The following is a 16,590-nucleotide window of genomic DNA, read 5'->3' on the forward strand; positions in this document are numbered from 1 at the left end:
ATGTTGCAAATTGCGAGACTCTCACTGCACGTCTCACTCTTTGGCTCTTTTTCACACACATATTGAGAGATTGATTCTGATGCATTGGGTAACCAACTCCCAGAAGCCACACTTTTCTAAGTTCAATCAGTAGGTATCAGGTTGTACCTGTGAAAAGCACCGGTAATGGGAAAGTATCCCCCCGCGCTCGACAGTGTATGATAAGAAACTTTGCAGCCTCTGGAGGAAGCAGCCGGTTCTGCTTGGCGCCGGGTGCCTGCCGAAAGACCCGTCCTGCTCCGCTCGAAGATGGCAGCACCATGCAGAGGACAGGACAGGCCTTCACTGTACATCAAGTGTAGAAGAAGAGCACCACAGTGTATGCAGGACCGCCAAGAGCACTACGTTCCAACCCGAGCTTTCTCCGAGTTCACATTAGAGCTTCGATGGGCCTAAGATTAACGCTGCCTTTGGTCAAACTAAAGCAAGGTTTTACTGGCTTCTGACCACATCTCACTGTAAGTGCTAGTGGGTCTGCGTTAGCATGCAGACAAGTCCGCCCTCTAGAGGTGACTCCGATAACCAATCAATGGAAGAAGACCTGATTCTTTCCCATGTAGTTGTTACAGATCTGTGATCGGTTGGAATTTGCAAATTGCTGACGATCAATAGTAAAACCTCAGTTCGAGCACCTAAGTACAGCATCAAGTGCCATGACAAGTGGTGGGATGGAAATCCATCAGAGCTAAGGAAATTGAGCACCAGTCAAAAGCCTCTAGAGGTGACTCTGATAACCAATCACTGGAAGAAGACCTGATTCTTCCCCCATGTCGTTGTTACAGATCTGTGATCGGTTGGAATTTGCCAATTGCCGACGAGCAAAAAGTAAAACCTCGGTTCGAGCACCTAAGTACAGCATCAAGTGCCATGACAAGTGGTGGGATGGAAATCCATCAGAGCTAAGGAAATTGAGCACCAGTCAAAAGCCTCTAGAGGTGACTCTGATAACCAATCATTGGTAGAAGACCTGATTCTTCCCCCATGTCGTTACAGATCTGTGATCGGTTGAAATTTGCAAATTGCAGACGAGCAAAAGTAAAACCTCAGTTCGAGCACCTAAGTACAGCATCAAGTGCCATGACAAGTCGTGGGATGGAAATCCATCAGAGCTAAGGAAATTGAGCACCAGTCAAAAGCTGCTGGGGTGTAGAAGAGGAGAAAAGGAGGAGCTCGTTAAGGAATGACAAGAGATTCACTTAAGTGCAACAAACATTATGATAGGCAAATCGTTTAGCACAAGGGTCCCCAAACTACGTACGACCCACAGGCCAGATCCGGTCCAACAGCGTCCACAATCTGGCCCGTGGGACTTCCCAAGTAAAAAAAGACTTGTCCAGTCGCCCGGGGAATCCTATTGTTGATGTCTGCAAAAAAAAAAACAGTGCCACTCCAATTTTTATGAGCGTAATGACAAATTGATTTTACGTAACCAAACAGGCTTTGCCCCTACAAAGGTCGGTCTCTTGTCAGGCAGATAACAGCTCCTCCTTTTAACACAGCTGGAAGGTTGACCAATAAAAAAACAGAAAAAGGAAAAAAAAATGTCCGACCGATTCAGACTGGCTTGAAAAAATATACAACAAAAATCGTTAACATTGTCAGAAACGACCGTGATAAAAACAACAATTCTTCATTATAATACCGGTAATAACAACATTGACAGTAACAATTGCAATCATTATAATGTTGACAATAACAGTAGCAATATTTTTTTAAAACCATTAGAATTCTATAAACAAGAAAAAAAAAGCAATGTAGTTCCTCTCTGGGAAAAAGAGAGGAGGAGCACCACAAGCAGTGTGTCTCGAGGCCAAACACTGCCTGACATGAGGTAAAAAATAATAATAGCAAGTACAATGTCCTGGCCTCCAAGTGGACAGCAGACGGGGGCATGAAGGAGAGATGGCCATGTGACATGCTGAGACATTCATCTTGCTCATCCCTCGATCCTGCTCTCGCTCGCTAACGATCGGTTGGCGGCGAGCGTCACACAAAGTAGCTGTATGGCCCGGTGAGGCGGGTGAAGGCATAGGGAGACGCGGTCACCATTGAGGTGGTGTGGAAACTGGCCGCTAACCGTGTCACGGGACCCTCCCTCTTGTCTTTCGATTGTCCAGCACCTAGGGCAGCCCCTGCTGCGGTGACGCCCCACTTGCGTTTTTTGCTGAGCGCCTTGATTTCTTCTTGGGAGAGGCCGAGGAGAGCTGCTTCCTGCTGCCTCTGGAGAGCCCGCTCTGCCAGCAGTTTCATTTTGGCCTCCCACACAGCCAATCCGTGAACGGGCTGATGGAGGTTTTTGTGCTGATAGAAGACCAGAGAGATGCGAGTGGGGTGCGAGCGGTCGGGCCTTTTCAGTGGAGTGGTCGCATGGAGTTCCCGTCGGGCACATTCGAATAGGATGGACCCGTGGGCTGGTGCGACCGCAACACCACCGATGTTAGGATCCAGGAAGTTGTGCTCGCTGTCAGACCACACCTCGTCGTCATCCTCCTCATGACACTTAGTGTTCGCAGCATTGCACTCTGCTCGACTGGGGTCCCAGCCGGACTGATCTGACTGCTGCAGTGCGTCGGGGAAGAGGCGCCCCTCAGGAGCAGGGGATGGTGTACTGCCGGCAACTGAACCTCCGCAGGACTTCCAGGCTTTCTCTTGAACCCCAAGAGGAGTGGAACAGCGGCTTTCACCGGTTTTTGACCACATCTTGTCTGGGTAGGCGCCTGCAGGATTGCTGTGCTTCAAACCAGGACTGTATGCTGCATGGCCCGTAGCCCAAGCATTAGGCTGGGGACTTGGGGCAGGACTGACCCACTGCCTGGGAGAGGCAGAATGTGGTGTAAGTGAACGGTCTGTAAGTGAGAATGGGGGCGTGACACCAGGCTGAGGTGTACTTGGATGAGGGGTGCTTGGACGTGGGGTGCTTGGACGTGGAGATCCTTGAGGTATGTTACCCAGGATACCTGTGCCTAAATGAGGAGAGTGGGAAGGAGGAACCTGGGGAACTGGTGATGATGCAGGGGATGCCATTAGGCTATTTGAGCCAGGAAAGGATGTCCATGGCTGAGGGTAAGGAGAGGGCTGCTGCTGGGAATGCTGGTGGAACCTCTGCTTGTCTGCGTTAGCTAACAAGGCTTCAGGACTTTGTCTACAATTCTGATTCTCCCAGTTTGCAGGACCAATACTTCCATTTAACCGATTTCCTGGCCATGTAGCAGAGTTAGGAGTGTTGCTTGGTGTGTTTGCACCCGCCTGGCTCAGTCCTGTATCCTCACAGACTGGCATATCCATCGGCTCCTGCTTGATAACTGGAGTGTCTCTGTTGGAGGGCTCGGAGGAGACAGAAAAAGGATGTGGCTGCTTGGCGTCTAATGACCGGGCATTCATTTGTTTGGTTGGTTCTGCAGGACCAGGATAAGCATGAGCCAGTCTGGCCTGAAGGTTGTGAATATCAGGCTTCTGGTCCACTTGGAAAGCCTTAGTGCCAGCATTTCGAGCCTCGTAAGTCCTCATCTTAGGTGGGAAAAGTGCATTAGGGGGGTAGTTGTAGTGACTATAGCGCGATGCGGGCAGGTTGTGGTTATAGCCGTTTACTGGGTCTGCTGCAGAGGGCTGGCCAGGTGTGGGGAGGCCTCCCCTTGCATAGTAGGCAGGTTGGGGATACATGTTCTTGATTGCACTGGCTGCTTGAAAAGAGTATCCATCTATTGATCCATTGAATGGCTCCTTTTTGATGATGGGCTTCACCTCTTGTTTTAAAATTGCTAGATGCATGAAAGGAGGACAAAGAAAACACATGATCAACAAACATTTTAAAGCTAGCATAAAAACTCTAACCTGACACAATGACACTGAATGAAAGACTAACCTTTATTAACTTGGTGTTGAGGAGACTCTGTGATGCACAATTCAGCCTTGACCAACATCTTCTCTGGTGTCTGTCCTGCCTGCTGCTGGAGTTTATTCTTCTTCTTCTCTGATGCAGCCTTCTTGGCATCCAGGCGACGCTGTCGACACGACTTGGCTGGTTCGGGCAACTTACGTACTTCTCGCCGGAAAGCCTGAAGCATCTGAATGGCTCCAGTCTGCATCTTGACGAGCTGGCCGTCCTCGCTGCCGAATTCGTCAGTGGTGGAGACCTTGTAGAGAGGTAACACATGGAGCTGCTCATCCTCAGGGATCTCCCCGACCACGCGGTTGTCCTCCTTGGTCAAAGTGCACACCTAATAGAAGAAGTGTGATTGGAAGCACAAGTAACATGTTATATCTGCCACGCTACAGATATAAAAACAAACATGGGACAATGCAGAATGTTAGAGAGCGTACCACTGTGCAGCCGTTGTAAAGGTTGTGTTGGTCCTTATGGGCGTGGGCACAGAAATCCATGCAAGCGGTGACTCCTGCGAACGGTCTGCCCTCCTTCAAACCCAGCCGGCAGTCTGGAGCCTTGGACTCTGATTGACACTGAGGGAGAAGAGAATACTATAACACACGTACTAAATATACATACAAGTACATACTTCAAGTAGTACAGTGCAACATGCTAAAATCGGTTGACAACTTGATATACTTTTGGTTCCAGTCCACGTGTAATTTTGATAAAAAGTGGTCGATCGCTTTTGTCAACATACAATTTGGGAGTAATGGGGTAATTTCTATGAAAAATGCACGCAAACAGTGACCTTCTGTTCAGCGCATATTAAGCTTGAACATAAAAGCATTGCGGTATTGCTGGGTTGCAATAACATGACCTCGAGGCACTTCCGGGTTTCAGGCGATGGTCTCGAGTCCCATTAGGCTACTGTTTTTTGTTGTTGTTGTTGTTTTTTTTTGTTGGTTTTTTCATGAATCAATCCAACAAAATAATACACAATAAAACCATAATAGTACAATTCCAATTCCAAAACCAAACCCGGCCCAACAACATTCAGAATAGCAATCAACAGAGCAATTGAGAGGACACACAAACATGACACAAAACAATCCAAAAGTAGTCAAACAAAAATGAATAATATCAATAACAGTATCGATATTAATAAGAATTCCAACATAGCAGTGATTAGAAATCCCTTGTTGACATTATCATCCCAGCCATTTATAAAAAAATTTAAAAAATTAAAAAAAGAACAATAGTGTCACACTTGCATCACATCTCATAAGCGTGACAACACATTGTGTCCAATATTTTACACAAAGATAAAATCAGTCATATTTTAGGTTCATTTAATAGTTAAAACACATTTAAATAATGGATCCCATATTCCAATATATGACTCATTATTATCTCAACTAAATGCAGTTTTTTCTACTGATATCATTTCCATAGCTTGTGTCTACCAGTCAGTATTTATTATGTGTGTATACCAGTCAGTATGTATTATGTGTGTATACCAGTCAGTATTTATTATGTGTGTATACCAGTCAGTATGTATTATGTGTGTATACCTGTCAGTATGTATTATGTGTGTACACCTATTATGTGTGTATACCAGTCAGTATGTATTATGTGTGTATACCAGTCAGTATGTATTATGTGTGTATACCTGTCAGTATGTATTATGTGTGTATACCTATTATGTGTGTATACCAGTCAGTATGTATTATGTGTATAACAGTCAGTATGTATTATGTGTGTATACCAGTCAGTATGTATTATGTGTGTATACCTATTATGTGTGTATACCAGAAAGTATATGATGTGTGTATACCAGTCAGTATGTATTATGTGTGAATACCATTCAGTATTTATTATGTGTGCATACCAGTCAGTATGTATTATGTGTGTATGCCAGTCAGTATGTATTATGTGTGTATACCAGTCAGTATGTATTATGTGTGTATACCTATTATGTGTGTATACCAGAAAGTATATGATGTGTGTATACCAGTCAGTATGTATTATGTGTGAATACCAGTCAGTATGTATTATGTGTGTATACCAGTCAGTATGTATTATGTGTGTATACCAGTAGTATTACCCTTTTTGTTATGATGCATATTAAAAGAAATGCATTTTTACTATTTGATGACACGTGACTAAATGGATGCAGATCACCAAGAATACAAGTTTGCAGTCATTGGGATGTTTATATTTAGGAAGGTGATTGCTTCTTTTGTTGTTTTCAACCATAACTTTTTTTATACTCTGACATTCCCACAATAAATGCTACAATGGGGCTACTGTTTATTTTCCTGCATCCGTGCAAATTTGGGCATATTTTGAAAGGTTTCGAGGCAAACATGCAAGCAATTATGGAAAAAAATACTGAAAATGAGATGGAGTGGATTTATCCACTCTTAAGAAAAATTGTTTTTGAAAGATTTAAACCCATTCACCATCACCAAGACGTTACTACTTGCTACTACCTCACTTCATTTGACACTCACACAGATTTAGAAATGAAAAGACTGAAAGTCAACCACGATTAACCAGATGCAGAGTTGTGTGAGTACAAACCTGGTTGCTGTACGCCTGAGGGGCCAGCTGCTTGTACAATGGAGCCAGCTCGGTTGCCAGATGCTGGAAGTTATTCCTGAGTTTGTCCTCCTGAGTAGTACAAACATTGGATCACAATACATAGAAATAAGTAGGCATTGAGTCTTCCTGCAATGAGTACCTGTTCAGGATGTTCTCCTTGTAGCCGGAACTTGCGCGGTATTTTGCTTCGGGCGTATTTACAACCATTAAAATACATACTCCAGGAACAACCAAAAGAGAAGGAAGCACCACAAGAGTCAGGGTCCTTGCCTTGACATGCGCAGGTACGACTGCAAAGAGAAAGGGAGCACATCATCAGGATACTGAACTGTACAAAAACAATATATGATGTTTACATTGTGTAATTCTTGTCACACTCCATTTCTGTAGTCCACACATTCCGTTTTCGACAAAAGTTTGCCCCAGTTTTCTTATTGTACGGCCAAACATTTCCCCAAACAAACTGGTACCTTGGCCTGTGTATCATTCTGCGGTACCTAGCATGGTTGAAAAATACTATTCAATACTTCACTATTTTACCATGAATGACAATGCCATTACAATTTTACAAGAACAAACAGCGATAGTGTCAGTTTAAGGCTCCAGCTCAGGGGTCGCCAATCTGTCAATCGCGATCTACCAGTGGATCTTTGGGACCCTGCCGGTCGATCACAAAAATATAAAAGTATTAATATGACATAAGTGACAACCCCACCCGGAGAACAGACCCGCCTGCCATCAGGCAAGAATTTAGACCCCTGAACACACCCGCACGCCTCTGCCTCTCTCTCTTCAGCCTCTCATCCCGCAGCTCTCTAAACCGTGGCCCCCAAACCCCTCACCAAACCTCGCAAACACGAGCTGTAACAATACATTAAGGCTGATTGTTGCAACAAATCGGACATTTCCTAGCATCCGACATTAAACAACTCTTCCCTCAACCACGACCATCATCGGGAAGCTAACAAGCCGAATACTAGAGTATGTGAACATTGCTCCAAAGTACAGATTTTGTGTTGACTTATACACTACCGTTCAAAAGTTTGGGGTCACATTGAAATGTCCTTATTTTTGAAGGAAAAGCACTGTACTTTTCAATGAAGATAACTTTAAACTAGTCATAACTTTAAAGAAATACACTCTATACATTGCTAATGTGGTAAATGATTATTCCAGCTGCAAATGTCTGGTTTTTGGTGCAATATCTACATAGGTGTATAGAGGCCCATTTCCAGCAACTATCACCCCAGTGTTCTAATGGTACAATGTGTTTGCTCATTGGCTCAGAAGGCTAATTGATGATTAGAAAACCCTTGTGCAATCATGTTCACACATCTGAAAACAGTTTAGCTCGTTACAGAAGCTACAAAACTGACCTTCCTTTGAGCAGATCGAGTTTATGGAGCATCACATTTGTGGGGTCAATTAAACGCTCAAAATAGCCAGAAAAAGAGAACTTTCATCTGAAACTCGACAGTCTATTCTTGTTCTTAGAAATGAAGGCTATTCCACAAAATAGTTTGGGTGACCCCAAACTTTTGAACGGTAGTGTATATACAAAAGTAAACATTGAGTTATGCGAAGGCAGAATGTATGACAAAATAGGGCGACTTCTTTTATCTCATAGGAAAACCCCTACAGGTGAACAACTGATTGTGTTACTTCCGGCACTGACGTAAGACAACCATGTGACTCACGTACCATATGTGACGATAGGATGAACAAATATACTACAGTACTAAGACCATAGTGGCCATAATCAGTTTGCTTCTACAGCTGGGGTGCCCAAAGTGCGGCACAGGGGACATGTGTGGTCCGTGACTCCTTTGTCATTGGCTCTCGGTACAAAAAACAAATAGCAAAAAAAACAAGAAACACAATAAGAAAAAGCCATTAACGACAAAAAGCTTTGTCTATAAAAATCAAAACAAAACAAAAAACAAACATATTTTTTCATTTGAAAAAATATATATATGTATACATATATACATGTATAGGGTTTCCCCTCCATGTAAATTATTATATTATTTTTTACATGAAAACATTTTGTTTTAGTTTTTACATGAAAATATTTTTTTTTGCATGAAAACGTATCGTATTCCTGCTTTAGGAGCACTTGCATTTTGAAGAGAGGAGCTACACTTCCATGTTTAGATAGCAGTTTCACGCTATCTAAAATGTGGATTGTAATAGTGAGAGTCCAGTCCATAGTGGATCTAACATAATAGTGAGAGTCCAGTCCATAGTGGATCTAACATAATCGTGAGAGTCCAGTCCATAGTGGATCTAACACAATAGTGAGAGTCCAATCCATAGTGGATCTAACATAATCGTGAGAGTCCAGTCTATAGTGGATCTAACATAATAGTGAGAGTCCAGTCCATAGTGGATCTAACATAATAGTGAGAGTCCAGTCCATAGTGGATCTAAAATAATCGTGAGAGTCCAGTCCATAGTGGATCTAACATAATAGTGAGAGTCCAGTCCATAGTGGATCTAACATAATAGTGAGAGTCCAGTCCATAGTGGATCTAACATAATAGTGAGAGTCCAGTCCATAGTGGATCTAACATAATAGTGAGAGTCCAGTCCATAGTGGATCTAACATAATAGTGAGAGTCCAGTCCATAGTGGATCTAACATAATCGTGAGAGTCCAGTCCACAGTGGATCTAACATAATAGTGAGAGTCCAGTCCATAGTAGGGCCAACAGGAGACCATCCCGGGCGGAGACAGGTCAGCAGCGCAGAGACGTTAATAATAATAATAAATACTTATTTGATTGCAATAAGAAACATATGTTTAATGTATGTTAAGGTTTTTGTTAAAATAAAGCCGATAATGAATTTTTTTTGTGGCCCCCTTTATTTTGAAAAGTATCAAAAAACATTTTGGTACCAGTACCAAAATATTGGTATCGGGACAACCCTACTTCTTAGTGTAGGGAAGTAGCATAGTACTAAATTCTGCATAGACAAGGCCAAGGTTTAGACCAGGGGTGTCCAAAGTGCGGCACATTTTTAACGGCCCCACGGCACATTTGAAAAATATGATGAAAAAAAATACAAAACATAAAAAGTGGTATAAAAGAGCAAACAGGTGAAATGTAACAAGAAAATGTTGCATTGTTTACTCTAATAACACAAAGCTGCCATGCAGGCTGTTTCTTTCTTTAAAAAATAATAATGAATCAAAATCAATGTCATTATGAATTATTGAGGCTCCATTTACTTCACATTAAATATTCCACTTTGAGATATTTTGGGGGGAAAATGTTGCATATTTTTTGGTTGCCATTTAAAAAACAAAGTTTTTTTTAAAGAAGGGCCTAAAACGAACAAACAAAAAACATAAACAACAATAAAACTTATAATTGACGGACAGATCTGAAGTTGATCTTGAGACTATTGTGGTAAAAGTTTTTAAAAATGTTGGATTTATTTTTTCAAACTTTACTGAGCAGTACCCTTTTGGATCCCCAATAATTTTAGTGGGACTTTTTTTTTTTTTTAAGTGTCATTGCTCAAAAAAATAACGAATTAACATCAATGTTGTTATGAGTTATTGACCTTTTTAAGGCTCCAATTATTATATAATCTCAAATATTCCACTTTAAAATTTTATTGGGGGAAAATATTGCATATTTTGTGTTTTTTTTTCCATAGAAAAACACGGTTTTCCTTGACAAAAATGGCATACAACTTCAATCTTTAAAAGCGTTTAATTGACAGATAGACCTAATGTTGATCTATACCAGGGGTCACCAACGCGGTGCCCGCGGGCACCGGGTAGCCCGTAAGGACCAGATGAGTAGCCCGCTGGCCTGTTCTAAAAATAGCTCAAATAGCAGCACTTACCAGTGAGCTGCCTCTATTTTTTAAATTTGATTTATTTACTAGCAAGCTGGTCTCGCTTTGCCCGACATTTTTAATTCTAAGAGAGACAAAACTCAAATAGAATTTGAAAATCCAAGAAAATATTTTAAAGACTTGGTCTTCACTTGTTTAAATAAATTCATTAATTGTTTTACTTTGCTTCTTATAACTTTCAGAAAGACAATTTTAGAGAAAAAATACAACCTTAAAAATTATTTTAGGATTTTTAAACACATATACCTTTTTACCTTTTAAATTCCTTCCTCTTCTTTCCTGACAATTTAAATCAATGTTCAAGTAAATGTATTTTTTTTATTGTAAAGAATAATAAATACATTTTAATTTAATTCTTCATTTTAGCTTCTGTTTTTTCAACGAAGAATATTTGTGAAATATTTCTTCAAACTTATTATAATTAAAATTCAAAAAAAATATTCTGGCAAATCTAGAAAATCTGTAGAATCAAATTTGAATCTTATTTCAAAGTCTTTTGAATTTCTTTTAAAAATTTTGTTCTGAAAAATCTAGAAGAAATAATGATTTGTCTTTGTTAGAAATATAGCTTGGTCCAATTTGTTATATATTCTAACAAAGTGCAGATTGGATTTTAACCTATTTAAAACATGTCATCAAAATTCTAAAATTAATCTTAATCAGGAAAAGTTACTAATGATGTTCCATAAATTATTTTTGTAATTTTTTCAAAAAGATTCGAATTAGCTAGTTTTTCTCTTCTTTTTTTCGGTTGAATTTTAAAGAGTCGAAATTGAAGATAAACTATGTTTTAAAATTGAATTGTCATTTTTTTCCTGTTTTCTCCTCTTTTAAACCGTTCAATTAAGTGTAAATATCATTAATTATTAATAATAACATAGAGTTAAAGGTAAATTGAGCAAATTGGCTATTTCTGGCAATTTATTTAAGTGTGTATCAAACTGGTAGCCCTTCGCATTAATCAGTACCCAAGAAGTAGCTCTTGGTTTCAAAAAGGTTGGTGACCCCTGATCTAGAGATTTAAACCTTGAATAATAATAATAATAATAATAATAATAATAATAATACTAAATAATGACACATTTGTAATATTTTTTTGGACCAAAACCTTTTGGGGTCCCCGGGATCAAGTCTGAGTGGAGGCCTAAATGTATCTTTTTTATACATATATTGTAGGGATGTCCGATAATGGCTTTTTGCCGATATCCGATATTCCGATATTGTCCAACTCTTTAATTACCGATACCGATATCAACCGATACCGATATCAACCGATATATGCAGTCGTGGAATTAACACATTATTATGCCTAATTTGGACAACCAGGTATGGTGAAGATAAGGTACTTTTTTAAAAAATTTGTAAAATAAGATAAATAAATTAAAAACATTTTCTTGAATAAAAAAGAAAGTACAACAATATAAAAACAGTTACATAGAAACTAGTAATGAATGAAAATGAGTAAAATTAACTGTTAAAGGTTAGTACTATTAGTGGACCAGCAGCACGCACAATCATGTGTGCTTACGGACTGTATCCCTTGCAGACTGTATTGATATATATTGATATATAATGTAGGAACCAGAATATCAATAACAGAAAGAAACAACCCTTTTGTGTGAATGAGTGTAAAGGGGGGAGGGAGGTTTTTTGGGTTGGTGCACTAATTGTAAGTGTATCTTGTGTTTTTTATGTTGATTTAATTTTAAAAAAAACAACAACAAAAAACTAAACGATACCGATAATAAAAAAAACGATACCGATAATTTCCAATATTACATTTTAACGCATACATCGGCCGATAATATCGGCAGGCCGATATTATCGGACATCTCTACTATATTGTATTGGTTTTTAAAATAAAAAATATCAAAATGGCCCCCGCTTGCTTTGATTTTTCAGTGTGCGGCCCTCTGTGGAAAAAGTTTGGACACCCCTGCTTTAGACTCATGGACACAGGTGCACCACAGTTGTACTCTAAAGACAAGCATAAGCAACACAACGTCATGCACCTTTAAAAAAGTAAAAAAAACAATGTGAAAACCTCCCGCCAGTCACTTACTCATCATTGAGGCCGCAGCGTCTACTTGTGGGGTTTCCGTATTGGGTAAGGGTGTCACTCAGCTCGCGGTACAGTTTGTCGGCCAGAGGCTTCGGGACGCCTTCCCAAGCCATGATGAGGATGATGATGACAGCGTTTGCACAATGGTGGCCTGCACGATGACGCACCAGACACAGCAGCTTCTCTTTCTCACATGATCGACGAATCACCTGATGGCAACCAAAGTTTAGCGTGAGCAAAAAAAAAATGCTCATGCTGCAAAATGAAAGCAATCAACACGTAAACGTTCACGCTTGCATTTAGTTTTTGAATGGAGCCTCATTGAAGTTTGAGGTAATGAACCCAACAGTTATCACCAGTCAGTTTCAAAATCATCTACCGTATTTTCTGGACCATAGGGCGCACCGGAGTATAAGGCGCACTGTCGATGAGCGGGTCTATTCAGGTCTATTATCATACAAAAGGTGCACCGGATTATAGGGTGCATTAAAGGCCTACTGAAAGCCACTACTACCGACCACGCAGTCTGATAGTTTATATATCAATGATGAAATCTTAACATTATAACACATGCCAATACGGCCGGGTTAACTTATAAAGTGACATTTTAAATTTGCCGCTAAACTTCCGGTTCGAAACGCCTCTGCGGATGACGTATGCGCGTGACGTAGACCGGGGAACACGGGTATGCCTTCCACATTGAAGCCAATACGAAAAAGCTCTGTTTTCATTTCATAATTCCACAGTATTCTGGACATCTGTGTTCGTGAATCTGTTGCAATCATGTTCATTGCATTATGGAGAAGGAAGCTGAGCAAGCAAAGAAGAAAGTTGTCGGTGCGAAATGGACGTATTTTTCGAACGAAGTCAGCAACAACAGTACACAGCCGGCGCTTCTTTGTTTACATTCCCGAAAGATGCAGTCAAGATGGAAGAACTCGGATAACAGAGACTCTAACCAGGAGGACTTTTGACTTGGATACACAGACGCCTGTAGAGAACTGGGACAACACAGACTCTTACCAGGATTACTTTGATTTGGATGACAAAGACGCAGACGTGCTACTGTGAGTATGCAGCTTTGGCTTCTAAACATTTGATCGCTTGACCGTATGTGCGCAACTTTTTTTTGCGTATGTACGTAACTTTTTTAAAATATATAAGCTTTATGAACCTTGGGTTAGGTGAACGGTCTTTTGGGCTGAGTGATTGTGTGTGTTGATCAGGTGTTTGAATTGTATTTGCGTGTTCTATGGAGCTAGGAGCTAGCATTGGAGCTAGGAGCTAGCATAACAAACACGCAGGTGTTTTTATGCAGGATTAATTTGTGGCATATTAAATATAAGCCTGGTTGTGTTGTGGCTAATAGAGTATATATATGTCTTGTGTTTATTTACTGTTGTAGTCATTCCCAGCTGAATATCAGGTCACCCCCGGCTCTCACAGCATCTTCCCTATCTGAATAGCTTCAACTCCCCACTAGTCCTTCACTTGCACTTTACTCATCCACAAATCTTTCATCCTCCCTCAAATTAATGGGGAAATTGTCGCTTTCTCGGTCCGAATCTCTCTCACTTCATGCGGCCATCATTGTAAACAATAGGGAACTTTGCGTATATGTTCAACTGACTACGTCACGCTACTTCCGGTAGGGGCAAGCCTTTTTTTTATCAGATACCAAAAGTTGCAATCTTTATCGTCGTTGTTCTATACTAAATCCTTTCAGCAAAAATATGGCAATATCGCGAAATGATCAAGTATGACACATAGAATAGATCTGCTATCCCCGTTTAAATTAAAAAAAATCATTTCAGTAGGCCTTTAAAGGAGTCATATTATTATGATTTTTTTCTAAATGTAAAACACGTCTCGTCTCGATTACTGTAACGTATTATTTTCGGGCCTCCCTATGTCTAGCATTAAAAGACTACAGTTGGTACAAAATGTGGCTGCTAGACTTTTGACAAGAACAAGAAAGTTTGATCATATTACGCCTATACTGTATATACCTTTATATACCTATATACTAATAAACATACCTATACTGGCTCACCTGCACTGGCTTCCTGTGCACTTAAGATGGGACTTTAAGGTTTTACTACTTACGTATAAAATACGACACGGTCTAGCTCCATCCTATCTTGCTGATTGTATTGTACCAAATGAACCGGCAAGAAATCTGCGTTCAAAGAACTCCGGCTTATTAGTGATTCCCAGAGCCCAAGAAAAGTCTGCGGGGTATAGAACATTTTCTATTGGGGCTCCAGTACTCTGGAATGCCCTCCCAGTAACAGTTAGAGATGCTACCTCAGTAGAAGCATTTAAGTCCCATCTTTAAACTAATTTGTATACTCTAGCCTTTAAATAGACCCCCCTTTTAGACCAGTTGATCTGCCGTCTCTTCTCTGCTCCGCCCCACTCTTCACGAAGGCACAGATTCGGTGACCACAGATGTTGCGCTAGCTGTCCAAAGTCGGGACCCAGGGTGGACCACTCCACTAACAATCTGTCACTCCTAATCGCTAAATCCCATGAGATCTTATACGTCTAGTCTCTTACGTGAATGAGCTAAATAATGTTATTTGATATTTTACGGTAATGTGTTAATAATTTCACACATAAGTCGCTCCTGAGTATAAGTCGCACCCCCGGCCAAACTATGAAAAAAACTGCGACTTATAATCCGAAAAATACGGCACTTTATTTAAGAATATTTTTCAACATATTGAAAAAAAAGGTCTTTTTTAAAAAAAAATGTTTTTATTTTTTTTACCAAGAAAAGTGCACTTGTTATTAGTGAGAATATACTTATTTTAAGGTATTTTGGGGTTCATTTAGGTTAGCTAATTTGACTTGTTTTGGAAAGTCTTGACAAGCCAAATGTTCTTGTTCTATTGGCAGATAATTTTGCTTAGTTCAAATAAAATACCCCTCATTTTTGTATTTTTTTTTTTTCTTGTTTTTGAACACTGACTTTTTGCAGTGTAGCCATTGTGACCCACCCATAATGTGTCACATTTTTGTGTTGATTTATTTAATTTATTTTGTGGTTTGAATTCGTTTTTTGGAGCTGTCATTCCACATTGGTCAGTATTCACTTTGGTCAGTAGGGGGCAGTGGAGCGTTTCTTCCTAATTGAATGCTATTACCGGCAGACCGGAAGCTTCTCGTCATTCTAATGAGAGCGACCAGTCTGTGAACTTCTGGAACTTTCTGTGTGCTTTTCCCTCCTGTTTAACAGGTTAGTTTTGGTGAATCAACTCACTGAATGATATCCATGTGGTCATTATAATTTTAAGTACACGTTCTGATAGTGGAGCCTAACTCTAGATCAGGGGTCACCAACCTTTTTGAAAGCAAGAGCTACTTCTTGGGTACTGATTAATGCGAAGGGCTACCAGTTTGATACACACTTAAATAAATTGCCAGAAATAGCCAATTTGCTCAATTTACCTTTAACTCTATGTTATTATTAATAATGAATGATATTTACACTTAATTGGATGGTTTAAAAGAGGAGAAAACACAAAAAAATGACAATTACATTTTGAAACATAGTCTAGCTTCAATTTCGACTCTTTAAAATTCAAAATTCAACCGAAAAAAAGAAGAGAAAAACTAGCTAATTCGAATCTTTTTGAAAAAATTAAAAAAAATAATTTATGGAACATCATTAGTAATTTTTCCTGATTAAGATACATTTTAGAATTTTGATGACATGTTTTAAATAGGTTAAAATCCAATCTGCACTTTGTTAGAATATATAACAAATTGGACCAAGCTATATTTCTAACAAAGACAAATCATTATTTCTTCTAGATTTTCCAGAACAAACATTTTAAAAGAAATTCAAAAGACTTTGAAATAAGATTTAAATTTGATTCTACAGATATTCTAGATTTGCCAGAATATATATTTTTTTAATTTTAATCATAATAAGTTTGAAGAAATATTTCACAAATATTCTTCGTCAAAAAAACAGAAGCTAAAATGAAGAATTAAATTAAAATGTATTTATTATTCTTTACAATAAAAAATAAATTTACTTGAACATTGATTTAAATTGTCAGGAAAGAAGAGGAAGGAATTTAAAAGGTAAAAAGGTATATGTGTTTAAAAATGCTAAAATAATTTTTAAGGTTGTATTT

The 16,590-nt window shown here is 39.5% G+C and overlaps 1 protein-coding gene across 1 annotated transcript in view; it reads right to left on the reverse strand.

Moving 5' to 3' along the window:
- tet3 (tet methylcytosine dioxygenase 3) overlaps positions 1 to 16,590 on the reverse strand; it is a 112,453-nt gene that overhangs the window by 2,331 nt on the left and 93,532 nt on the right. The window contains exons 5-10 of the mRNA XM_062051595.1: positions 12,443 to 12,651; positions 6,651 to 6,801; positions 6,491 to 6,580; positions 4,360 to 4,497; positions 3,902 to 4,256; positions 1 to 3,797 (exon numbers count right to left, since the gene is read on the reverse strand). The exon at positions 1 to 3,797 is cut by the window's left edge and continues 2,331 nt beyond it. Of these exons, the coding sequence (XP_061907579.1) occupies positions 2,026 to 3,797; positions 3,902 to 4,256; positions 4,360 to 4,497; positions 6,491 to 6,580; positions 6,651 to 6,801; positions 12,443 to 12,651 (2,715 nt within the window). The 3' untranslated portion in view covers positions 1 to 2,025. The remainder of the gene's footprint in view (positions 3,798 to 3,901; positions 4,257 to 4,359; positions 4,498 to 6,490; positions 6,581 to 6,650; positions 6,802 to 12,442; positions 12,652 to 16,590) is intronic.

Source organism: Entelurus aequoreus, linkage group LG06, assembly GCF_033978785.1.
Source record: "Entelurus aequoreus isolate RoL-2023_Sb linkage group LG06, RoL_Eaeq_v1.1, whole genome shotgun sequence".
Lineage (NCBI taxonomy): Eukaryota > Metazoa > Chordata > Actinopteri > Syngnathiformes > Syngnathidae > Entelurus > Entelurus aequoreus.